The 27,195-nt window shown below is 40.2% G+C and overlaps 1 protein-coding gene across 1 annotated transcript in view; it reads left to right on the top strand.

Moving 5' to 3' along the window:
• Positions 1 to 27,195, top strand: part of KIF6 (kinesin family member 6) — a 286,955-nt gene that overhangs the window by 199,292 nt on the left and 60,468 nt on the right. Inside the window, exons 14-15 of the mRNA XM_073338562.1 lie at positions 2,582 to 2,690; positions 9,901 to 9,956. Of these exons, the coding sequence (XP_073194663.1) occupies positions 2,582 to 2,690; positions 9,901 to 9,956 (165 nt within the window). The remainder of the gene's footprint in view (positions 1 to 2,581; positions 2,691 to 9,900; positions 9,957 to 27,195) is intronic.

Genomic DNA, 27,195 nt, shown 5'->3' with positions numbered 1-27,195 from the left:
TGGAGCAATGATGGGGGTGTTGCAAGAGGGACTGAGGTCCTTAGGTTGCAGCAGTACCCAACAGTAAGGATGTGGCATTGTTTTTCTTGGACTCAGCTGTGCATGTCATGGAGGCTTGCTGCGCCTAACTCAAGCACACTGAAGCTCTGCACACACACACACGCACAAAAAAAGAGCAGATCTAGCATCCAGTTCAGGTTGCAGGTTAGATTTAGTGCTGGCGATGGGAAGAAAACAATATAAAATCTCACTTGTAAAACTAAACTGCTGCTTCAAGGCAGACATGAAAGAGGAGCAATCATTTCAGGTCACTATCATACAAAATATCCCTTTGTATCCCCTTCTGCTCACTTGGGCTGTACAGATGTGTCGATTGCACTGAGTCTTTCCGTTTTAACTTCTCTTTTTGAAAAAGGTGGTGCATTTCTGCATGCTTTGCCATTCAGATGTTCCTTCTGGGGCTATTTTTTCAAGGCAAATTTTTAAATTAGCAGCAGATGTGCTGTTAATGTTGATTAAAACTTAAGATAATATTCTGGAGTATACTTTTAGTGAAAACTTTATTTTTTTACTTGTTGTCCCGGTTAGGGTGATCAGACAGCAGGTGTGAAAAATCAAGACAAGGGGGCAATAGACGCCTATATAAGACAAAGCCCCAAATATCAGGACTGTCCCAATAAAATCAGGACATTTGGTCACCCTAGTCCTGGTTGTTCATCACTGAGAGGTAGATGCTTTTACCTTCTCTCATGCTAAATAGCGCCTCGGTCTGCAGGCAGTAATCATGGAATAAGGTATACTCAGCCTGATTAGGGGTATCAGAATAAGGGCCAGCTAATTTTAATACAAAAGTTTTCCATGCAAGCTGGGCTGGGTTCAAATACACTTAATTCAGCTTGTCTCAAGATCTGTTCAGACTTAAGTTTCAATGATGTCCATCTCTCTTACATTTAAAACAAAGTAACTAACAAAGCATGCAGCCATGATATTTTACATGTGTATATATAATAGGTGATATTAACCCAGTATCATAGGTGTTCTGAAAGACTGCTGTGCAGCAGAACTTCCATACTTCATTGGATGGTATTTGGAACAGGCATTCCAGAAGGCTCCACATCTTCTATACGTAAGAGAGTTGGGCTTCATGCTAGCTTTGTATGACCCACTAAGGAGGAGGAATTGAGGATGGGCCAGAGAAAAGACACAAGTGAAGAGTATCAAGTGGCTACAAGCCTCCCCGTAGGGAATGTATAGGGCTTGTAGCCCCTGTTCCTACCTAGAGGATGGATTAGTAGCGATGTAGAGGTTGCTTAGCTAATCTGTGTCTTTCCCACAGTGTGGGTGCTGGATTCCATCCCCTCCACTTCACCTCCATTCCCTGCACAGTTCTCATGCGCTTCACTGGGAATCTCACCCTGTCTTCATTTGTATTTATTGACACATAAATAAATAAACATAAGATAATTCTGTCAGCTTGGAATCACCTTAAAACTTTGAATTTCTAAATAGGTGATACCAAGCTCAGTAACTGCTTATAGGGAGCTGTGGGCCAATTAGCACTGAGAGCTAATGTGTAATAGCTGTTGCAGATTTGCAGATTATGGCAAAAACTATGGCAGATTTGCAGTTTCTATATGAGACTTTTCCATAGTGTTTATAAAGAAATCAGCTTTGGATGCTAAATTCGTATTGATCCCTCTGATGGACAGACAGGGGAGCATGGTTATTGTATTCAGATACACGTGTAATTGGAGCTATGCTTAGGGGCAAATAGTGTGTGGCAAGTAGTGTAGTAAGTCTCAACCCTCTTGTGTTCCTGCTTTCTTATTCATGAAAGCGTAGGACATATACAAAAAAGGGGGACAAAGTGTTAGAGCAAAGGCAGAGAATGTGCATGTCTGCAGAGACAAGGCATCACGCTATCATGCATAGTTTTCTGGTGTTTTGTGTCCTCCTCTCTTTTCTCCTTACACTTATATACTCAATAGTGCAACTGTGCTGTGCAGGATTCAGCCCATTTCTGTGTGTTCAGTACCTGACCTGTCACTGAAGGAAGTTAACGTTTATGTACAGTTAAATAAAGCCCAAAGTCTCTCTCCACATGTGAACTGAAAATATTCAGTGTGTGGTCTTTGCGCTAAAATGTGACATAACGTGCTCTGTGGCATTGCATAGTAATGGTAACTGGAAACCAGCAATGGGGGATGAAAGAGGAACGCAGAAAAATTTGCAATTTGCCATTATGAAAATACCAGTGTTTTCACTTGCCATTGTTTGCCATGCTTAGTTTTTTTTTTAGACTCTGGTTTTATTTAAGGGAGCATTAAAGTAATTTTGAAAAATTAAGAATTCAGGTTTGAAGATGCCCACATGAAGTAAATCAATGAAATTTGTCAGTAAAAGATTTACCTGCTTCCAAAATACCTTTTTTCTTGGCGGAAGCTGGAGTCTGGTTACTGACTGTTGATTGCTAAAGGACTTGTATGCTGGCTTGCTGTAATATTTGTCTGCAACAGTAATAAAGCAAATGTGAACTATCTTCAGCTGCCACTGAGCCAGTTCTGACTTATTTTGTGGGCAGGATCAGGAGGAGAAATGTCACTTGGACGTCAGGAGGCTTTTGAAATTTTCAAGAGGGATTATGTGGACAGCATAACCATCGAGGACAACAAACAGCTTCTTAAACAGAGGTGAGTGAGTGTCACATTTAGATACAGCCACAGCCATGGCTTTAAGGGCTCACAATGACTCTTGTGAACTATGTTTCAAGCTTCAAACTTAAACTTGGGGCAGCAGCAATCTATGCCTGCGGGAAAGATTTATTGCCCATCAGGTGATTGGGGGCATTATATAAGAACCTGAATAGAATAGAATATAAGGAGCAATCAGGCTGGTCACAGAGCATTACTGTTCTTCTCTCACAAGCCCTAGAGAATATAGATGGCAGGATGGCTTTGATAGTTTTGAATTATGTAAAGGAAGTTGGAGTCATGTGACCACTACTTTCATTAATATAATTTCCATTGTAGGAAAGAGTTTTATAGGCTCAGGCACTGAATTAAGATACCAAAGGGACTCACGAAACCTGTGTTCTAGTCCTCTACTACTGATTTTCTGTGTGTTGTTGGCCAAGTCATTTTAACCTCTCTGTGCCGATCTCTCTCAAATAGAAATAACAATACTTTCCTCCCGCACATATTAATGTTGTAAAGCACTTTGAGCTCTTCGGATGGAAGGGACTAGAGAAGAGCAGCATATTAAAAGTAGTAATCCACAGCAAGGAAGACAGTGATAATCCTGGAAATTATAGCACAATATCAGATAATGCCAACTGGCCAACAGTGTTATGTCATTCCCACTTCTGCATATGGCATATATACACAGCACACCCACAGCGTTCAATGACAAACAAGGCATTTGGGAGGTGATCAGAGGTATGAAGGTGGATCTATAATACCTTTCTCACTTTTTATACTCCTGTGTCTCTCTCCCAACTTTTCCTTTTATCTCCTCCCCTTCCTGGCTTCATCCTTAGAGTGGTCTCCCACCTTCTGTGCACCAAAGGCCTTATATTCAGAGGCACTGAGCACCTGCCATTTCCATTAACTTCAGATTATCTCTGAAAATCAGGCCCCAGGTTATCTCCTTCTCCTCTCTGCATTTTATTCTGAAACTCACTGTTTATTAGTTTTTTGTTCACCTTCTCTGAACTGCATAACTTCATTCTTATGTCTACATCTTCTATTCTCTGGCGCTCAAGTACCAAGATGATGGGAGTGTAAGAAGTAGATAAATATTTATTTGAACTATCCTGTTTAGAAATGTCTGTATTCTGATGATAAATAGATCAAATTGTTCATTTAATGTGATCATTCCTTGCATCTCTTCCTTTCAAGAACTAATAAAACAGTTTATAAATAAAGATTTCAGTGGCATTACATCAACATAAAATTGGAGTAACACAGTGGTAAATCCGGACCATGATTTCTTGGACTTAATGCATGTTTTTATCAATTTCTCTGACATAAAGCATTGTGAGGGAAAATGCATATTTCCTTTTATATTCTGAATATATAGTAGAGATGGGCCCAAACCACAAAGTTTGGTACCAGATTCATATTTCCCCAAATTTCAAGGGAATTCAGACCCACACTCTTGGGGTACCCCATTTCTAATATATAGCAATTGTCATTATTCACAAGTGCTGTGGGACTCTTGATGCATTTGGAAATCATTTCTCATGCTGTTTGCAGTGGACTTTAGCAAACGAGATTTGAAGCTCAAAGTTTATTACGTTTGTTAAAAATGGATTCATCTCAAGTCTGTAATTTGGAATGCAGCTGCTGAACCACCAGTTGCAAATTGCACAGTAAAGATCTTATGCACAACACATATTTAAAGGTTACCATACCTTTCCCGTATATGCAAGCCTCTCATGCTCATAGTTTTGTGTACAGTAGCATAACCACTTCTGTCATATCATGGCAGCATTTGATTAAATGTATTTATATTTTAATTGCTTTTTTCTTCTCTTTTTTCTCTTGTTTTTCCCCTCTCTTTTACCTTATATTGGGTGAATTTTCTTTTCTTTTCATTTCCATTTTAGTTATATTATTTGTGTTGGTTGTGAGTTAACATAAAATTAAAAGCTCGACTGTAACACTAACTATGACAATTCAAATGTTTTGGGCACTGGGAGCCAGCTATATAGATGCTTTCTAGAGGTGCCTTCGTGTAACTGAAATACAAGAAAAATCAGGTGCTCCTTTAAAACAAGGTGCATAAGGGAAATATGTATTTTAAACTTTGTAAATATTGCTTTTCATCTGTAAACCACAAAGAACTTCCCAGGGGTGTGTCACTATGTCTTTCCCCAGTTTTTACAGTTGGGGAAACTGAGGTACATTAAGGATTCGTTTCTTGATGAAGGTCACACAATGAGTCACTGTTCAAGTGAGAAACTGAATGCAGGGTTTCTTCATTTCAATAGACTTTAGCTGCCCCTTCACTTCAGCTGGCCTTGGGGAACACTAAACAAGTGGCCTCATGAGGTAGAAGGGGCACTCCTGCAGACATGTATGCATCTGGCACAAAACAGTTGCTATTCATTTCTGTCCTCTAAAGTGAAAACTTCTGCTGCCCACTGGAACTGCCTAAATGCCTATATTTGTAACCACACAGAGGCAGAGTTCCGGGCCTTTGACTTCCTACACTAGACCTCCAAAAAGCTTACTAATGTCTGTTCCTTCCAAGGCATTGAGGAGAGGAGAGGCTTTGCTTAGCATCCGTTCCTTGAAGTGAAGAAGAATCTTAAATCTCATTTTCCAGTGAAACATGCATGAAAACTCGTCCCATTTGAACCACTACAATCTAGCCTCCCATGCTGCACCAGACATTCTAAACCCAGCCCCAGCATATGTTTCCAATTACAAGATCTCACTGTAATTTAGAGGTATAATGTAAAGCTGGTCTGAGGGCTTCTCCACATGGTTCATTAATGTGTGCCACAGAGGTGTAAATTCTAGTGCACACTAGTGTGCCCTGCACTGTCTGGGCTGTATGGACCCTGCTGGTGGTCCCGTTTGAAACACACCATGTAGACAAGCTCTCAGTTTCTTCGTTCTCCTACATCAGATTTTCCACTTATTTTCCTCTTTAAGTCTCAACTTTCCAATCTGCCAATTTAGGCCATTTTTGCCTTTTCTCCTCAACTGACAAGCTTTTGTTAATATGCTTTGATACCACAGTGTCAAATTCACTCCTGGTTTAACTGTTGTGGTCAGTACTTACCAAGGGTTGAATTTGGCCCATGGTGATCGAGTCTGGAATAATCCTTAACGGAATCGAGCTGTGCCACCTAATAGCCTGTAATAAATGAGTGCTAAATTAAGTGTGTTCGTTCTCCCATTTGATGGCCTCCAAGAGAGTCAGCTCTTACACTGACTAATTAAACAGAGACTTATATTTCAAAAAAAATTATTTAGGATATGTCATATTTGCATTTTAAGGATGAAATCTTTGCACCATTGAAGTCAGTGGCCAAACTCCCATTCATTTCAATGGGACAAAGATTTCACCCTATGAGTTTTACTTATGATGGCAACTAAAATCCATGTCTCAGCAACAACAGTCTTCTTGAGGGAACTGTGAGTGAGGGAACTCACTCAGGCTACATGTGAATTTCCTATGGACTGCACGAATACAGTTGCTTAACTGACCAGTAAACATTAATGTTCACATACTGATGATCAATCTCCCTTGAGAGCACCCTTATGCTAGATTTCTTCTTGGAAAAAAATCAGAAACTACACTTTTTCCATAATTCAATGAGTGGGTTGACCCCAGAAGTGTTTGTTTTGTTTTTACTCAATCATAGGCGTTTTACCTGAGTACAGATTAAGAAACAGTGAGTAAGGAACTCAGGATTTGGCCCAAGGGTTGGGAGGAGAGAGAGAAAGAGGCCATTTGGAGGTTTCTCTTAGATCTCTGCCCAGACTGCAGGAGATCCCTTTGATTGTATTAAGTCAATGCTCATGGAAATACAGTAGCTTATAAAAACAGAAGATGGCAAGTGAATGTTTCTAAGGCTTCTCCCTACTTGTGTCATAAATAGCAAGTGTCAAGGAACCTTCTCGTAGAGGATACTTATCCATGCTGAATTCAGCTTTAACAGTAAGTGAGCATGAACAAATGTGAATGTGGTGGTCCAAAATACTTAGTCTGAGGGGGAAATTGACTAATTAAGATGGGGCAGTTACCCAAACCACATCTCCCTCGTGGGAAAGCAATATTTCTTAACTCTACACCACTGCTGTTTGAGCTAGTCAGAAATACAACTTGTGGATTTCCGCAGCAGGTTCTGCTAGAGCAGGGCTCATCCAGATCAGCGGAAGGCTCAGTTAACTGTCAAGTACAGTAGTTTTGCCTCCAAACCCTGCAAGGAATCACTATACACATCTAAGTAACCATTCAGAATTTCACAACAAGTCTAGTGCTGCACCACAACAACCTTGATACAGCAAATCACCCCTCTGGTATTTATTTCCTTCTTTGATTATTACAATGGAGTTTTCCTGTAATATACCTCAAATCCCTCAGGACTTTTTCAACTGTTCCATTGAATATAGAGATAATTTCCTTTACCATGAAAATAGAATAAATTTGGTGTTACAGAGTGTATTTTGTATACCATGTACCCTAAATAGCTTTACAAATTGCAGGGTTAGATATTGGCAGGCTAGTGATTCTGTCAACTGATGCAGTAATAGCACAAACAGCCTGGGATACTGCAACCTGTTTAACAGAAAGGGCAAAGGAAGCAGGGGGTAGGAAAATTCTAGCAGCCTCCTAGGGAAGATGGAGAAATTTAGTCCACTTACTGGATCCTATCTTTTGGCTGCTCTTTTTGGGAGGTGCTCAGATATCATGGTGATGGGCACCTTGTAAGGATATAGATGAAGCAAGTTTGTTGAGAATGCTAATTGTTAGTTTTTTGGAAAAGGAATACTGCCTTACATCACATTTCTGGCTGAACAGAAACCACTGCAGATTGCAGAAACCAATTACTGCAGATTATTTTGAATAATACATGAGGATGTGATCCTTAGGGGATAACAAGGAATTTTTCAACTTAGTTAATTTAGAAACATTGTTAGTGTTATTAGTTAAGCATTGCAGTCATCTTTCATGAAATAAGAAATAAGGAAATTGTTTGTTTGTGTCACCATAGTAATTACCTAAAGGCCCCAGTCATGGACCAGAAACCCATTGTGCTATGCATTGCAAACAGAGAACAAAAAGATATCCCCTGCCTCAATGAGCTTACAGTCTCACCTGTCACTCCAACAGTCAACTAATTTTACCATTGTTTACATGACTTAAACTACTACCATTGTACGTTTATGCGGAGAAGCTACTGTGAAGACTACATGAAGACAGGGTGGTATAGATGCTTGAACAAAAGGCTAGGAGCTAGGAACTTATGAATTGCACTACACTCATTGCATGGCGTAGGGCAATTCATGTAACTGCTCTGTGCCTCAGTTTCCCCACCTTTAAAATTGGGGTGCTAATACCTTCCTCCAAAGGGTGTTATAGGGTTTGTTTAGTTAATGTTTGTACAGTGCTTTGGAAATGTACAGCACTAAAAGTGTTATTCATTGTGTTATGATATCACATCCAGAAGGGCCCAAAATAGCTGTACATATGTTACACATGCAGGAATCACTCACCTGCCGCTGAAATGCAGTCATCTTCATGACAGAATAAAGTGACAATTTAAGCAGACATAGAAATACCACACACCAGTTTAGGACTTAAGGTTAAAAACAATTTAAACTTGCTGTAGGAATGTTATTACCAGCTCTAGAACTTGGCCAGGCCACCAGGGTTAACATCCCTACTCTTGCGAAAAGTTCCCTGGGATCTTTAATTACCACAAGTGGTCAAAGCCTCAGTTTTCTTTTTCAACACTCCCTGGAAACATGAGGGTTAATTAGCTCAGTACAAAAACAGAGGGAAAAGCCATTTACTGAATCACCAACACCACTTCCTGCAGCTGGCTGGGTTGTCCTTGGTCTCCTGTCCAAGTATTGACCAAGGTCAATTTTTCCGTCAAACCACTATCCCAAGATGGTAACACTAGAAGACCTCAATCTGTGCCAGTATAAGGAGGGTACAAATGTGCAGTATTAAGTAAAAGGAAAATGTTGTATTACTGGAACAGTGCAAAAGAAAACTAAGGACAAAAATTTGCTTGAAAGAAAAGGTATTTAATTTATGGGTGTTTATCAGTTATAATCCTTGACAGAGTATGAAATAAACTGAGGGAAATGTCACATATTTGAAACCTCTTTTCCAGCTATGCATAGAGCTGGTTGAATGCTACAAAAATAATGTTTCCATACATTGATTTGAATTTTGAAGTCATTGATTCAGTTCCACCATGTTCAGGCCCCTTTTCATTGACTGTGTGAAAGCTTTCATATGGATGGGTTTCAGTTCAACAAATGTTTGGATTCTGGCTGGGTTTTTTGTTTGAATACCTGCATTTGCATACAAAGAAGGGTATCTGTGGACAAACGAGTATTAATAATTTCCACTATTCATCATTTCTTATTCTCCCGTCTAAAATTTTGTTAGGGAGCCTTACTATGTGACTTGGGTGACCAGTTACACATCACAAATAATGAATAGTGATGTCAGCAGTTTGCACACAGCTCATAAGCTGAAAAATTTTCATCCAAACTATTCAGTGAATCTTTACAAATAGACATCGGAATTTCTGTTCCCTAAGATATTCTGACATTTTCGGGTTTTTTTTTTTTTAATTCTTCTGAATTGGAATGAAAAGCTACAATTTCATAACTTCTTATGAAACAAAGAAGCCATAAAATTTCAGTTTGTGACCATCGAATCATTTAGTTTTGATAAGGTAAAAAGCATGTTGTTTCAGTAAGTAAAAACAGTTCAGTTTGACATTGTTTCAGTTCATTTTGTTTTTACTTTTGTGTTATATTACCATATTAAATATTGCATGTAATATTAAAAGTAATATTTCCATATAATATAAAAGTCAAAACAAAATTAAATGAAACTTTTTGACACTATCAAAACAAAACAAGAAAGTCATAATGATTAATTTAGACTTTTTTCAGTCAAAAATTTTGTCAAAATTGACACATTCAAGTTGAACAAAATTGCCTTTTGCAATAGAAATCTGTTCCATCTAAAAAAATGTGACCAACTCTACTTACGGATAATAAATTGTTCACAGTAATGAGTTTGCAGCTAATTTGCAAACAGAAATACAGTCTTGATTTGTTAGAAAATTTATTCTCAACAAATACCTCTAGCTGTAGTTTTGAGTAACTCCACCTGTTACTCTGTTTCTGTCATTAGGTTTGCTGAAGCAAAATCTCTCGGAGAAAAAGTAAATGAAGTAAGAAATAAAATAAGTAAGTAGATTTGTTTTAATTTCCTTATCTATCTAAATAATTGTTGGTTTTAACATACATTCATAACACACCAGGGACATGTAACAAGAGTCTGTTTTCTGATTAAAATTAGCCAACCCATTACTAATAAAAGTCCCTTTAAGACTAGTTCCCAGCTGATGACAGGAGATCTGGTCATTTTAAGTACAAACTTTGATTATTAGAAATTTCATAATGTGAAAGCCAAATATATTCTTCATTTGGGGGTTTAGATAATAGCTGTCACTTATCTGAAGTGGAACACAGCCCTGTTGAAAGGTGTTTAGAATTTGCAATCCAGAATCTGATGGGGAAAATATCCAAATACTGTGTGGTTTAGAAAGATTGTAAACTGTGTGGGTCAGGGAGTGCGCTTACCTGTGTGTTTGTAAAGAACATAGCACAGGGGTGGGCAAACTATTTGGCCTGAGGGCCACATCGGGGTTCAAACACTGTATGGAGGCCCAGGTAGGGAAGGCTGTGCATCCCCAGACAGCCTGGCCCCCACCCCCATCCACCTCCTCCTACTTCCCACCCCCTGACTGCCCCCTCAGAACCCCCAACCCATCCACCCACCCCACCCCGCTTCTTGTCCCCTGACCGCCCCCTCCAGGGATCACCTGCTCCTTATCCAACCCACCCCGCTCCCCGCCCACTTACCATGCCGCTCAGAGCACCAGGACAGGCAGCTGCGCCCCCCGTCCAGAGCCAGCCACACCGACGTGCAGTCTAGAGCACCAGGGCAGGCCTGCACCTCTTGCAGCTGTGCTGCTTGGCAGGAGCTCGCAGCCCCGCAGCCCAGAGCACTGGCGGTGTGGCGAACTGAGGCTGCAGGGTAGGGGGAACAGGAGGGGAGGGGCCAGGGGCTAGCCTCCCCAGCCGGGAGCTCAAGGGCCAGGCAGGACAGTCCCACAGGCCAGATGTGGCCCGCGGGCCGTAGTTTGCCCACCTCTGACCTAGCACAACAGGGCCCCAGTACTGATCGGGCCTTTGTGCACCACCCTTGTACAATTAATAAGTAGGAATGTGAGACTCATATGAGAAGGGTGAGTGGTTAAACAAAAGAACAAAATTAGACAATCTCAGGGTTTCAAGAGAAATCCCTCTGCACCAGGAGGAAAACACCTTTTTGTCTAGCTCTTTTCAGAAGAAACAACACTGTAGGATTCTAATATTCCTGGGGGGCAAATGCTTTCTCTAGTTCTCAGCCCAAACAGCCAGGCTATATTCTGGGAAAATCTTCACTGGTCCTGAGAGAAAGAATCCTTTTCTACAGACCGGCAATATAATCACTCAGAGCATTGCCATAGCTTTAAGCTTCAGAGCTTTGGTAGAACTCCCACTTGTAAACTAAGACCACTTTACTTCTGAATGATAGCATCCACGCTGGGGTTTGGGTGCTTTAAATTCACAACTTTAGTTCATTCAGCTTAAATTTCCTGAGTATTCCCATGTAGCACATGCCCATAGAGTATCTTGCTAGGCAGTATGTACCAGCAAAATGCTGTTTTACAGGCCCAAAATGAGAACCGCACTCTTTGAGTGACTATGTTTAATTTGTTTTAGTGGATCCCAGCAGAATCTAGAGGAAAGTGTTGGCTTTGACTGCAGTATTGTTTGCTTTTCCTTTTCCCAAAACTGTTGACAAAAACACGAACAGAATTGTGATTTTGCCGCTTTTACAAACATTTGTTGTTAAATCATTTTTTAATCAAACCCTGTACTGAGGTAATCAAAATTGCTTTTATTTACTGTTTCAATATTAACACTGAAGAATGTCACCATCATGTGGTGTCCATTATCATGTATAAAGCATAGAAGTGAATGGATCAGTAGCAGAAAATAGCTAGCCCTTCGATCACTGGCTGCCACTATGCACAGATCAGTAGAGCTGTGCTGAACTTGAAGATACATACCTGCAATCCGCAGGTAATTCTGATAATAAACATCCATAAAGATGCCAAAAGGCTCCTTTCAGAAATCAGAACAGAAATCCCTTTTCCCTCTACCTGTTTCCAAGGACACCCTTTAGAATACTTTACTGGTTTGTTTGTTGTTGTTTGTTTTAAATTTCCTGTGACATAGCATGATTTAAACATACAGATTGTGGATTTTTTCATTAAAAAAACCCTTTTCTAAAAGCTTTAATTTTTTCTAAAGCAAGGTCACTGCCATTACTAAAAAGTAGTCTTGTAAACAAACTTAGTTGCCTAAAGTTTGATTACTGTGAAAATGTTGCTGTTCTAGTGATTAGAGTGGATGACTGGGATGAAGGAGCTGTAGGTTTCTCTTCCTGATTCTACTGCAGTCTCACTGTGATACCTTGGTCAAGACATCTAACTTCTCACCTCAATTTCCCCATCTGTAAAATAGGAATAATAGCCATCTTTGTAGAGTGTTTTGAGATCCTTGAATGAAAGTCCAAGATAGTATTATTATTGTTACTGTTGTTGTTACTGTTTTTATTATTATTATTAGTCTAGAATCTCCTTCCAATTCACTGTAAATGCAGTTTTCTCTAAGATACAACGAACTTTTCCTAATAACTCACTCTGGGCTGAAACTTGGAAATCAAGTCCTCACTTTAGGTGTGTTTTTTGTTGGTTTGGTTTTTTAATAGTATCAATTTGTACTAACTTTAGTTTCAGTTGATCTGGTATTTTTCAAGTGATAGGCAGACAAACTCTCATTTTGTGGTTATAAATGCTTTTCATGTATTGCCTAGGCTTCTAGGAGCCAATCCTATAAAAGGATCTGTGTGAGTGTACACAGCTGAACTCCACGCTGATGGGAGCATCCACCTTCATGGATCGCTTCATAAACTCAGGATCACAGGCTGTAACTTAGGCTACTTTGTTAATAGTTTTAAAATATTAATAGAATGCCGGAGGCTTAAGAGAGAGATTATAGTGCAAAACCACTTTCCCAGAAGGATTTTTTTTTAATAACTACATGCTGGGCATATGAAGTCTAGTACTGTGGTATTATAATGTAGGTTATATTGAGCTATTCCTTCAGCCTATCAGGGCCTTTTCAGATCACCTCTATTAATAAACCTGCCTATTAGCACCTCTCAGACAATTATTAAAACCCTAGGGTCAAGAAAGTTACATTCTGGTTTTTGTAGCTAAATCAGAGCAATTAGGCCACTTTACATAGTTAAGCAGTCTGAAACAATTTTCCAGTTAAGCCTGGCTAATTCATAGTTTGCATATTCAGACAGAACAACATTAATGATGCCACGTAAGGTTACTAACCTGCCAAAATTATACTGAAAAACCTGATAGGGGCAATAATAGTCATCTGGGCCTGCAGCTAGGTCTTTAATTCACTTTTATTGTTGTTTTGGTTTCCTTAAAACATTCCTGGCTGAGCTGATGTGCAAAATGAAGAACAGATCCCATCAATATCAGTTTCTTCTATTTCCAAGTTACACTTAATAATATAAAACTATGCACCACAGAGGTCATTGGGGAAACCTCCTGGTAAGCCACTTGGTGCAATGTAAAACCCATTTCACATGGTTTGATTATATACAGTGATATTGACAGTAGTTGGCTGTAACCTAAATTTGTATCCTGTGTGTCATAACTACCCTCTCATTCTAACTTTCTTTTGGAAGTATTGCAGTATTTTGCAATAGAAGGTATGCAAAATACTGCAACCACTTCCCAAATACATCAGCATTTTGAAAAATACATAAGGCACTTGGAACTGAGCAAAGAAATTCACAATGTGACTTTTGCTGGTAGGCTTTTGTGGTTGCTGTTGTTGATTTCACAAAAAGATAAAGGAAAAACATCCTAGGAGTCAGTGGGAGTTTAACTGCAGAATGACTATAATATCAGTAATAAGATACTGCAGTTAGCATTCCTCTATTTTAATTCCTCTCTGCAGTTGTACCACAGAGAATCAAATCCTGCCACCCTGATTTATGTTGAATAGTATCTTACTCTGTGAGTAGTTCCACTGATTGCAGGGTGGTACTCAACATGAGGAAAGGAGGCAGAATCTGGACCATCATGAATAATAATAATAATAATTTATAAAACTGTAGGGTATGGTCATATAGTCCAAACCTCTGAGTGCAAGAATCTCTATAAACTTCTAACCTTTTGTTCTTTTACTACTCCATGATCTGCACTGATTTCCAATAAGCTTCCAGGTGGGCTTCAACATGTTGGGTTTTTTAACTCATAAAGCACCAAATGGTTTGGGATCTGGTCACTTGAGAGATTGCCTCTGTGCCTGTAGTATGCTACCACAAATGAGATCAGGAGACGTATTTGAGCTGGAGCTACCTTAATATAAATGAGAAGGAGCTGCTGGCAGGATGCCGTCTGTGAGGGGTCCTTGGCTTTGGAACCTGCTCCCCACTTGGTCTGCCAGAGCCCAGCATTATTAACCTTCTGGGCATGCTGCAAAGGCCATTGATTTTCTCTCCTCTCCAAGGTTGTCGAGGAGAGGCTGATCTAAGGTGGATGTAGTTATGTGCAGTTCCTTGTTTATTCTGATTTTTAACTTATGGATGAGGTGTTCAGGGCATAGGATGAGCACCTATAGTACAGTTTAGGGAGGGAGGGAGGGAGTATCCTCCAGGTCAAGTCTGGAAGCCCTACTAGAAAACCTCAAAGACCAAGATACTATCACAATTCCACTGCACAGGGGATCCTATCCACAGAGAATCCCCACAGCAGGAATTCTCTTTTCCCAGCACACTGAAAAATAGTGCTGCACAACAGTTCTCTCCCACTCTTTTGTGAAAGATTTTCGGGGGCAGGGTGAGAGGGTCTGCAACTGCACAAACTGCTGGTCAGAATCCCCAATCAAGTGGTAGCGAAGAGGCTGGGAGCACTACTTCAGTGGAATTAGAACAGCGAAGAATTTGGCCCTTTCAGGAGACTTTAGAAAATATGCTCTGTACAAGGAAAATTAAGCTGGGTCTATTCTTGCTGAGTTTAGTGATTAAAAGAGCTGCTCACACGCAAGCATGCAATAGGCACATGTACCAGTAGACGCATATAAGATTAGTAAAGATTTCCAGTGCTTCACTATACATGTCTGTTTTACTTGGGATGTTTATACCACTATTTGGTCTAATTTTTCCTGAGGAAAAATTTAGACCAAATGGTATTTGAAAGCCCGAACGGAGGCAGCTGTTCCTTTTAGTCTGTCCAGAAATCAGCTAACGCTATAATTGAAGCTGGGAGAGGAAAGGCAAACTCATGTGGGAGTAATAGCTGTGCAAGCAAACAACAGGCCCTCTAGTAATGAAAAAGGCTAGGTGGGTGGATTATGTGCATGTGATGTTGACTGTGCAACCGTACCCTCAGGAATGTTGTGATGTTTCATTGGTCTGCCTTCTCTGAAACTTCTCTGAAGTTATGGTGAAGCTGATTAATGCATGAGATCGTATGATATCCAAGGCAATCATACTCTTCAGTGAGGCCAAAGTGCTACTATTAGAAAATGAAATTACAGTATAATTAATTTTTATACATAACACATATCATTTTCACAATACATTGTAATACTGCCAATGATAGAGTAAGGCAGTGAGAGTTGTGTGGGGGCAGTAGCACAAGAAGAAGTGTGAAGGGCTAACAATAAGAGGAGGCAAAGAATAAAGTATTGGTCAAGATTGTCCATGCCTTACATTTTACACAGCCTTTTATGTGAGTACAAAGTGGGTGTAAAACACTATCGCCTCAGATCTTTCCACTCACACCAGTGGCAGGGTTTTATACCCACTTTGCACTAGTGAAAATGATGACAGAAGTTGCAAGACAATGGAAAATCAGAACTATTGCTTAGAAAAAGCTTTATTCAACTAATAGTAAGGTTTAGACCCACAAAGAAACAACATTGAAGGTTAAGGCTACTATTCCAGTCAGATTACCCTCGTTCCTGGGTATTGCAATACATAGTCTCATCTGGCAGGAGAACTCCTGCATCCCTTAGCAGATGCAGTACTCTGTCTGAGTTAGGGATGGAGTAATACCGTAATTCTAAAATTTTATGTTGTTGGTTTTAATGGTTTCAAACACTATATTAAGTATATTGTATTTTTATTTTTGGAGCTGCTGTTTCTTAGCCTGAGGTCCATCAGCATATTCATTTTCTCCCTTCTCCCTGCCACTGCACACACACACATATGCACACACATACTCTCACTCAAAGAGAAGATGGTGCTTTATAAGTCAAGGACACCTAAAGAATGAATCCCAGGTGTCCTCATCTGCTATTAATATCCTGTTTGGGGATTGCCAAGACTTCAGTCTCTTTTCATCCACCTGGCACATGAAACATCTGAAGAAAATCATATTTTCTTTAAATCTCTGGTTAGTAATAGTGTCCCTGAAGGGCAGCTTAATCAAGACACAGCAAGTGAATGTGACAAACAAAGAAAGGAAAAGCAAAAAAGAAGTTGAGCGTAATGAAAATAAGCTCAGACAGCTGCGTGATTGCACAGCTCGATGGTGTTTGATGGTACGAAATCATCTCCCCTTTTAAAAAACTTAATAAAATCAGCTATTCCTAATTGCCACATTAACCTAGCCATTATTGTATGGCTGAGTTTTTGTAGATGTCACAAGAGAAGTAAGTCTTTGAAGGGTGATAGAATTGTGGTCTTAAAGTTTTGCTCATGGAAGTTGTGGAAGAAAGCATGGAAACTTGTGGGAGGCTGGCATAGTTATCACAACAGAGGGGGGGGCCTGAAAAACTGTGTTATGATGCATGCTGTGCTTCATGAAGAGAGAATCAGAGTCAAATCCTGGTCCTGTAAGAGTTAATAGGAGTCTAGTCCAAAATGCCTAAAGGTCCTATTCTTATCTTGCTGCATTCGTGCAACTTTCTTGTGGGAGCATCAAGGTAGAGAAGAATAATTTCCTGAATACAGGTTTTAGAGTGGTAGCCCTGTTAGTCAGTATCAGCAAAAACAATGAGGAGTCCTTGTGGCACCTTAGAGACTAACAAATTTATTTGGGCATAAGCTGTCGTGGGCTAGAACCCACTTCATCAGATGCATAGAGTGTAAAATACAGTGGAAAATACCTCACACTTGGTAAGGCAACTGCAATCTTTTCATGTATTTATACCTGCTCCTGTATTTTCCACTCCATGCATCTGATGAAGTGGGTTCTAGCCCACAACAGCTTATGCCCGAATAAATTTGTTAGTCTCTAAGGTGCCACAAGGACTCCTCGTTGTTTTTCCTGAATATATTCACCCTATGTCACCCTGGATGTGTCAAAAAAAATAAAAACCCTACCCAGGTACCAGGATAACTGTCCACTGGAGATGGGAAGAAGGGAAGGGTGCTATACTTATATAACTATATCTCTATAGGTATAGTTATTATACTGGCATAACTGTTGGTATGACTGATAAAATTTTCCTGTGTAGATAAGGCCTTAACTAAGATTAAAACAATCAGATTTCTCAAAACAGAGATTTTGCGAAACACCTCTGAGGCAATGTCTGGAGTTACAGTTGAAGAAATCAATTTTGAGGGTTTTTTAACCTCACTTGCCAGCATAAATTACAGAGTTTGAGAAAGGAGAACTAATTACTTAGTCAACAAAATCCCAAGGAAGATTGTAGGAATGTTATGTTATGTCAATATTATATGGATTTAAATAATTGCGGAAAATCAGGTGTGAGCCAAAAGCATTTTTAACTTCGTAGTGGAAAGGCATATACATTCACAAAGGGTGAAATTCACCCTCTGTTGAGGGACAATACAATGCCTATGGAGCATTGAACTCCTGACATTAAGTGTGACTTAAATGGAGTGTAGTCTTGTGCTGGCTTTCTATACGGGGATGAATTTCACCCAAAGCACCTTACTGCTTTCTAGAAGCTCATTATTAGTATTATTATTTATTGATTGCCTGGTAATGTAAAAGTTCTTAGTCAAAACACTAGCTCACTGGACATAAATTGTTCCAGCCATTTAGGAAGTGAGAATGCAAGCAGGAAAGAATTGTCCAGATTTGGAATGCATATCCAGTCTCTGGCACAGGATTCTGAAATGCATTTTGTTTTATTGAAATAAACATTGAAACTTCATAGCTGCTGATTAGTTGTAATTCACTGTTCTAGTTTCCTTCCAGAAAGTCTCAAGTATTTTTCCAGTGTTATATCTGATGTATATATTCAATGAATTTTATTGGAAGTGACTAGTGCATAACAAAAATTGTAAAATTAGGATTAAAAGGGTACTGGGAAACTCAAAGAGAAAAAAAAAGTTACATTCCAGAGGCAAAACCTAGATCAAATGAGAAGCAAGCAGTTCACAAGTAAATGAATCCAGTATGAAGATTTAATGAACAGATAATTCCACTGAAAATACAACTACACAGTGTTTCCTCCTTCAGGTAGCATAGTATGAATTGTTATCTCTAGCTGAGACTTGTAAATTCCATGGAACAAATCGTGAGATTCTTACTCAAGCAAAACACCTATTGACATTGGCAGGAGTTCTGCTTAATTAAGGATCGAATAAAAACTCTGAAAAGACTTCTGCATTTGGCTCCATGATTACTATTTTAATTGGTAATGAACAGCAAACATTAGGTTTATTAATACAACAAAAAAAATTAAAAACTTATTTTGTGAAACATACATATTGCACTGAATTTGCATTCTGATAACTGCAGTCTATCTGCTTGTCTTTCCTGGCTGTAAAAGCTTGGATGGGACTCTGTAGGTCATTCAGACACCTTCACTGCTTTCACGTGATTAGGAGGAGGCAATGCAGATCCCCTGATCTCAGTTCAGTTAAAGCACAGTTTGTCACAAGTATGTTTCTATTCATGGCTGCTTTCCTGCAAAATTCCATTTGCCAGCAGGGCCTGGTTGTTGAACCATATTCAGGCTTTGATCAGGATTTACCCTGAAGAGTTGCCACAGGGATTCTGACAGGTTTCAGAGTGGTAGCCGAGTTAGTCTGTATCAGCAAAACAAAAATGAGGAGTACTTTTGGCACCTGAGAGACTAACAAATTTATTTGGACATAAGCTGTCGTGGGCTAGAACCCACTTCATCGGATGCATGCAGTGGAAAATACACTAGGAAGATATATATACACAGAGATCATGAAAAAATGGGTGTTGCCATACCAACTGTAACAAGACCAATTAATTAAGGTGGGCTATTATCAGCAGGAGAAAAAAACCTTTTGTAGTGATAATCAGGATGGCCCATTTCAAACAGTTGACAAGAAAGTGTGAGTAACAGTGGGGGGAGGGGGCAATTAGCATGGGAAATAGTTTTTACTTTGTGTAATGATCCATCCACTCCCAGTCTTTATTCAAGCCTAATTTAATGGTGTCCAGTTTGCAAATTAATTCCAATTCTGCAGTTTCTCATTGGAGTCTGTTTTTGAAGTTTTTTTCTTGGAGAACTGCAACTTTTAGATCTGAAATTGAGTAACCAGGGAGGTTGAAGTGTTCTCTGACTGGTTTTTGAATGTCATAATTCTTGATATCTGATTTGTGTCCATTTATTCTTTTGCGTAGAGATTGTCCAGTTTGGCCAATGTATATGACAGAGGGGCATTGTTGGCACATGATGGCATATATCACATTGGTGGATGTGCAGGTGAACGAGCCTCTTATCGTCTGGCTGATGTGATTAGGTCCTATGATGGTGTCCCTTGAATAGATATGTGGACAGAGTTGGCAACGCGCTTTGTTGCAAGGATAGGTTCCTGGGTTAGTGTTTTTGTTGTTGCTGGTGAGTATTTGCTTCAGGTTGGGGGCTGTCTGTAAGCAAGGACTGGCCTGTCTCCCAAAATCTGTGAGAGTGAGGGATCGTCCTTCAGGATAGGTTGTAGATCCTTGATGATGCGCTGGAGAGGTTTAAGTTGGGGGCTGAAGGTGCCAGCTAGTGGCATTCTGTTACTTTCTTTGTTGGGCCTGTCCTGTAGTAGGTAACTTCTGGGTATTCTCCTGGCTCTGACAATCTGTTTCTTCACTTCAGCAGGTGGATATTGTAGTTTTAAGAACGCTTGATAGAGATCTTGTAGGTGTTTGTCTCTGTCTGAGGGATTGGAGCAAATGTGATTGTATCTTAGAGCTTGGCTGTAGACAATGGATCGTGTGATGTGGTCTGGATGAAAGCTGGAGGCATGTAGATAAGTATAGCGGTCAGTAGGTTTCCGGTATTGGGTGGGGTGTTTATGTGGCCATCACTTATTAGCACTGTAGTGTCCAGGAAGTGGATCTCTTGTGTGGAGTGGTCCAGGCTGAGGTTGATGGTGGGATGGAAATTGTTGAAATCCTGGTGGAATTCCTCAAGGGCTTCTTTTCCATGGGTCCAGATGATGAAGATGTCATCAATGTAGCGTAAGTAGAGTAGGGGTGTTAGGGGACGAGAGCTGAGGAAGCGTTGTTCTAAGTCAGCCATAAAAATGTTGGCACACTGTGGGGCCATGCGGGTACCCATAGCAGTGCCGCTGACTTGAATGCCCCTCTGCCCACAATCTCTATGCAAAAGAATAAATGGACACAAATCAGACATCAAGAATTATAACATTCAAAAACCAGTTGGAGAACACTTCAACCTCCCTGGTCACTCAATTTCAGCTATACTAAAAGTTCAACTAAAAGTTGTAATTCTCCAAGAAAAAAACTTCAAAAACAGACTCCAATGAGAAACTGCAGAATTGGAATTAATTTGCAAATTGGACACCATTAAATTAGGCTTGAATAAAGACTGGGAGCGGATGGGTCATTACACAAAGAAAAACTATTTCCCCATGCTAATTTTCCCCCTTACTGTTACTCACACCTTCTTGTCAACTGTTTGAAATGGGCCATCCTGATTATCACTACAAAAGGTTTTTTTTCTCCTGCTGATAATAGCCCACCTTAATTAACTGGTCTCATTACAGTTGGTATGGCAATACCCATTTTTTCATGTTCTCTGTGTATATATATCTTCCTACTGTATTTTCCACTGCATGCATCCGAGGAAGAGGGTTTTAGCCCACGAAAGCTTATGCCCAAATAAATTTGTTAGTCTCTAAGGTGCCACAAGTACTCCTCGTTTTTTTTTTCCACAGGGATTCTGTGATCTTCAATTTGAATCTTACCTCTTTGAAATCATAAAAGTAAACAAAGGCCCAATCCTTCAAATACATTAACACACATGCTTAATTTTACAAACATGAGTAGTCCCATTGATTTGAATGGGACTACTAACGTATATAAAGTTAAACGTGTGTGTTTGCAGGGTTGGGGCCTTCAGTCTCTCTTTGTTGAACTGTGCCCGCTGCTTGCTGGCAATAGGGTGCAACAGCATTGTTTCCTTTTGCCACCATGCAGATAAATAATTTGATCACATTTTTGGTGGTGTTACTGCATTTCTCCCCTCTCTCTTCTCCCATCCCAAAACAAGCAAAGGGGAAATTCAGTCAGCAAAGTAACACACTTAATGTTTCTTAAGGCAGCACGAGAATCCTGTCTTTGTTTGTCAATGAGGTGCTAGCACAATTGCATGAGAGTACAGTAAATTCCTCATCCCTACTCTCATTTTCCTCTCTCCTTTTCCTCATTCTTTTTGTTCGTATGTTTGTTCCTTATGGGGACCACAGTCCTCCATTTCTCTATAGAATACTTAAGCTATGGACGGTGGTATAATAATCCATAAACACTGGGAAAAATGGACTACTTCTGAGGTGGGGGAGGGTTCATTATTTATTTCATTGACTTTATAGTGCCGATCATGTGCATCTGTCATTCTGTACAATTTTAAATGATGGTTAAGTTAAACTATTCCAAAGGGGCCCAGCAGTCAGTCACTAAGGATAGTTTAGTCTCCATGCTCATTTAATTATTGGCTTTTCCGCTGAGACTGTTAAGAAGAGTGGCAATTGGAGCCAATTGTGACAGTATTTTTTATTATGTGAACATCTGTCTACAAGCAACTGGACTCAACCCACCAAATTAATTTCACATAGACTACCAGATAGCTTTCCGATAGTAATCTCTTTCACTTACAGTCATCCTGACTGGTACTTAAACTGATGGTCTGGAGGGCAAAGGCTCCCAAGCTACCCAAAACACTGAGGACCTCATCCAACTCCCACTGAAGTTAATTTCAGTGGAAATTTGACTGGGACCAGTGGTTCTCAACCTATTTACTATTATGTGGGTAGCATCCAGTACTACCTGTATGGTCCTGAGGATGTCACATGGGCTGCAGCTCTGTACTGATTGGGGCACAAGCAGCCTGCAGGCCACAGGTTGAGAACCACTGGACTGGGACCTTAGATACTCTGGTGATAAATATCATAAATAAGGCCAGATCCCCTCTTCCTTTTTTTCTTTCATTTATTTAATATGAAATATTTCCATCCTTGGTCTTTAAAAACTGATCAGAAAAGACTGATCATTAAAAGGTCACCTCGATCAGCTTTCTAGTGTGAGATTAAATTTGCATTTCTAGAATAAAACAACTATGTTAGTATTTTGATCAGCAGATTCTCTTGGCCCTTTATCTAACGCAGTGGTTCCCAAACTTGTTCCGCCGCTTGTGCAGGTAAAGCCCCTGCCGGGACAACCCGGTTTGTTTACCTGCCGCGTCTGCAGGTTTGGCCGATCGCAGCTCCCACTGGCCATGGTTCACTGCTCCAGGTCAATGGGGGCTGCTGGAAGTGGCGGCCAGTGCGTTCCTCAGCCCGGGCCGCTTCCAGCAGCTCCCATTTGCCTGGAGCAGTGAACCGCGGCCAGTGGGAGCTGCGATCAGCCGAACCTGCGGACACAGCAGGTAAACAAACTGGCCCGGCCTGCCAGGGGATTTCCCTGCACAAGTGGTGGAACAAGTTTGGGATCCACTGCTCTAATGCCATATATACTCTTGCACTAATACTGTTAGCCAGAGCTATAATGAAAGAGAGGAAGGTTAGGACTCTAGACTGGGACTCTAGGTTCAACTCCTAGCTCAGTCACAGACGTGATACATGGTTTTGGGCAAGTCCCTTGATCTCTCTGTGCCTCAGTTTCCATCCATAAAATGAGAATAATAATCCTTCCTTTCTTCTACACTTTGTCTGCCTTGTCTATTTAGATGGTAATCTCCTCAAGGAAATGGTTGTCTCTTCCTTTGTGTTTGTACAGCATCTAGCACAGTAAGGCTTTCATTCCGACTGGTGGGCTCTAGTAATATAGAAAAATAATAACAGCACCATGGTTTCACTGTGCAGCAAAGGCAGGAGTGAACAGTGTAATAAACTTTCTTACAAAATTATGCCATACAGTAGGGCAATCTGAACATGGTTCTAGTTAGCAAACTTCCAGCACTACTATAAATGGCCTTCATAATCAGGCAGAGTCAAAACACCAGAAGGTAAAAACTGTCCTTTTATGGACTGGGGGTTAAAACTATTAATTTCTAATTTATATATAGGAGGGGCCATTGGGTCAGTGAACTTATTGATAAGAAAGATACAGGACAGAGAGTTCAGTGGTAAAGGTGGAAGACTGAAGTTTCTGAGTTGTAAGATCAGTATTTTCCAGAGACTTTCTAATACTCCAGATTCAGCAGAGTTGGTGCTTGCTAATGGTAAGGTAGGTTTTCCCGCATGGCGGTGGTCTCTTCTCTAGCATGCAAGCAAATTTTCAGCCATAGGAAGACATGCCATGTTTTTATTAGGAGTTGTTCTGCAGTGTTCTATGTAGAGGCAGTGGTCCTTGGAGAAGGAGCTTTGTGAGCATCAGGGGAGTTTGCTGTCTGCTTTCGTCTAGAATCAATCTGTGATATGGAATGGCTCTCTGGGAGCCTGGCATTAGTGTAGAACTGAGATTCTTGAAAGAAGAGATTGCCTGCATGCTCTTTGACCAGCTCTTGTTGAGGACTGGTGTGTACGCATAAATAAAGCAAGTTACACTTGGCGTATACCCAGACTGTGCATCACTGATGTCTCCTCCACTGGGGAAGCTAACCTGCAAGGTCCCGGATGTCTGCTACTGCTTGGCAGAGGGGTGACACTGGTGTCAGAACAGAATACTAATGTCAGAAGAAGGGATAATGATAGCATATGTTACCATACATAATCTGAGATAAGCAATGTGCTGTTTGCTCTTCTGGACTATCACTTTTGACTAACATAGTCAAGCATATTATCCCTGAGAAATCTGCTACTATCTGAGAAAAACAAAAGAGACCAATAGGCTACGAAGGCAAATAGTCCCAGATGTAATTTCTCACCTGGGAGTTTATTGAACATGGCCTGGTGCCTGGAAGTCCCAGTCTGTTTCTGATCCCTAGGCTAGTTTCAAAGTCATTTTGTAATAAACCAGACATGTTTATGTGTCCATCAAAAGTAGCAGTAGTCAGTTAGAGTTGAAGTCATTCATGATGGCAGACAATCTTCAGATTTTTTTCTCATTACTTCCTTGGCCTGGTAGTTTCAACATAATGTTGGAAAATATATAGTTCAATGTGTATTTGTTTTGTATAACATTCTAAGTGCCATGCCCTTGTGATTGCAGTTTTGAAGTCTAACTCTAAAATGTTACATCTTGATATTTGAAATGATAGGATTAAAAGCAAAGGAACTTGGGCTGACATAGTTACAGCTCTATGTGGTGTGAAAAATACATATCCCTGAGCACTGTAGCTATGCCCAATTTAACCCCCAGGGTAGCTAGGGGGTTAACATGAAGAATGCTTTCTCCTACCTAGCTTCAGTTGCTTAGGGAGTTGGAGTTCCTACGGTTACAGAAAAAACCCTTCTTTTGTTGAAGTCTGCATTCCTGTTACGGGGTTATAGCGGCAAAGCTACTGTACCATAGCTGTGCCCCTATAGTCTTCGTCATGTAAACAAGCCCTGAATTTCTGCAAAGAGACAAAAGAGACCAATAGGCTACGGAGGCAAATAGTCCCAGATGTAATTTCTCACCTGGGAGTTTATTCAACATGGCCTGGTGCCTAGAAGTCCCAGTGTGCAGAATTGTCTTTAATCAACCAACGCTTTTGGATTTGGGAGAGTTGTTTGTTTGTTTTTTAGTTATATTTATCTCACTATGTGGGAATTTATGCCTAGAATTCCATGTAAAGGACATTACAAAGTAGCTCAGAAGCAGTATTACATGTGGGAACAGTGCTGGAGTTGTGAGGTTACACTCAATTAGCATCTTAATTCTTAGCAACCAGAGGGGCTATTATAATGAAATACTGTTGCTATCCTCAGATAAATGGCTGTATTTAGAAAACTAATAGTAAGCAGAACAACAAGAAAATAGGGAAAACAGACAAGAAAATAGACTCTGTCAGTGTGTAAAGTACTGCTCCACCCTTCTCAAACCAGGAGCAAACTTCAACATCTGTTCTTGCTTTTAATTACCATACACATTGTGGGCCAGATTCTTGGCTCTGCTCTACCCCATTGTGCCACTCAGGTGATGCAAAGGGAAGCAGACTGACCTCAAGCCCCAAGCCTGGGGATTCCCCCAGTACAGGTATCTCCCCAACAGACATAGTTGCATGGTTGCAGGGGGCATGTTTTGAGGGGATGTCAGAGCAAATAGGAGAAGTCTGGGTGCAGTGTGCTCCATCAGTCCCCAGCTGGCATATGGAGTCCATTATCCTAGCCCGCACCCAGAGCTGGGGCTGGTTACAGAATCAGTGAACCATAACAGGCTTTCTGACAGCCCTTTCCCCCTTTCTGCTGCTCCTAATGGAAGCTGGATGCAGCAGCAAATCTGTCCTGGTATGGAATGTCTTAAGAGCAGCGTCAGGAAAGTCTAGAAGATTTGGGCCTGCTTTGGCCAGTGCAAGTCCTCCAGATTTCAGTAGGAAATGTTCCTTCCTGTACTGAGGCAGAATGTGGTCTGTTAGTTGATTATAGCTTACAGTAAAGTAATTTTAAAATACAAACTTTTACAACTTCTTTCTGACATTTATACAAATGGCGACTCATGTTGGGGACAGTGTGCATGCTGTATGCATTCTTTTAATTAGAAGAAATTATTTGTCAGGTAAATTATTCAGCAAAAAATAGCAAAATGAATTAAATAATGTATCCGACTTGCTCTGCTGTACTTTAAACAGAGGGCCCTTATTAACTTAATACTGCATTGAATTGAATATCCAATCCCAGCCTAAGATTTTTAGTGTTTGTTTCAGATTTGAGTTAGAATGTCATTTCGAGGTTGAGCTACAATCTAATCATAAAAAGAAGCATCTTTGCTTCCTTTTTATTACAAATGATTATCCAGTCTTTACAAACAAAAATGTTTTTTTGGGAAAAAAATAGGCTCAGTAGAAACAACAATGAACAAATTTTTCTTTTAGTTATACTAGTGTAAACCAAGGTAATTGTACCAACATCAATGGATTAACAATGAACTTGGACCAAGACCTTTTAGTAATGGAAAATTTTCTGTTCCTAGGCTAGCTGCAGAATAAAAGACAGAAAAAGTGAAGACAAGGTGGATAAGGTAATATCTTTTATTGGATCAACTTCTGTTGGTGAAAGAGACAAGCTCTTCTTCGGGGTTGAGCTCTATGTAGCTTGAAAGCTTGTCTCTTTCATCAACAGAAGTTGGTCCTGTAAAAGATATTATCTCGCTCACCTTTTCTCTCTAATATCCTGGGACCAACATGACTACAACGCTGCAAATGGAAAAAGTGAAGTCCTTGGTGCATTTTATCACTGTGTTTTGCTGCTTTATTAGGTTAATAATCAAATTCTTGTGTGTTCACAAGCTTAAAAAAAAGCTTAAAAAAGAAGGTTTGACAGGGTAAGGAAACTTTCTGTGCTTGTTTCATTTAAATTAAGATGGTTAAAAGCAGCATTTTTCTTCTGCCTTGGTAAAGTTTCAAAGCTGTATTAAGTCAATGTTCAGTTGTAAACTTTTGAAAGAACCATAACGTTTTGTTCAGTGTTACAAACATTTCAAAGTTACGAACAACCTCCATTCCCGAGGTGTTCATAACTCTGAGGTTCTACAGTAAATGGGAAAAGTGCAGGAATCAAAAAGCATGCCACCCTCGGTCCTTTAATCCTACTTGGCATTGGCTCCCAAATATACTGGGGGCATGTTGGGGGATTCAGGGTCATGTGCCCCCCCTATAATTTTAAATCAAGTTGGTTGAAAGTGAAGTGTATTGCAATAAGGGCCTAGAACTTTTTAGTAATTTTCTACTGGGCAGCTACTGGCCAGACAGGACAGCACAAGATGAAACTAGACTGCAAGTAAGTACACAG

Source organism: Lepidochelys kempii, chromosome 3 (assembly GCF_965140265.1).
Source record: "Lepidochelys kempii isolate rLepKem1 chromosome 3, rLepKem1.hap2, whole genome shotgun sequence".
NCBI lineage: Eukaryota > Metazoa > Chordata > Testudines > Cheloniidae > Lepidochelys > Lepidochelys kempii.
This window is presented reverse-complemented; position numbering and strand designations above follow the sequence as displayed.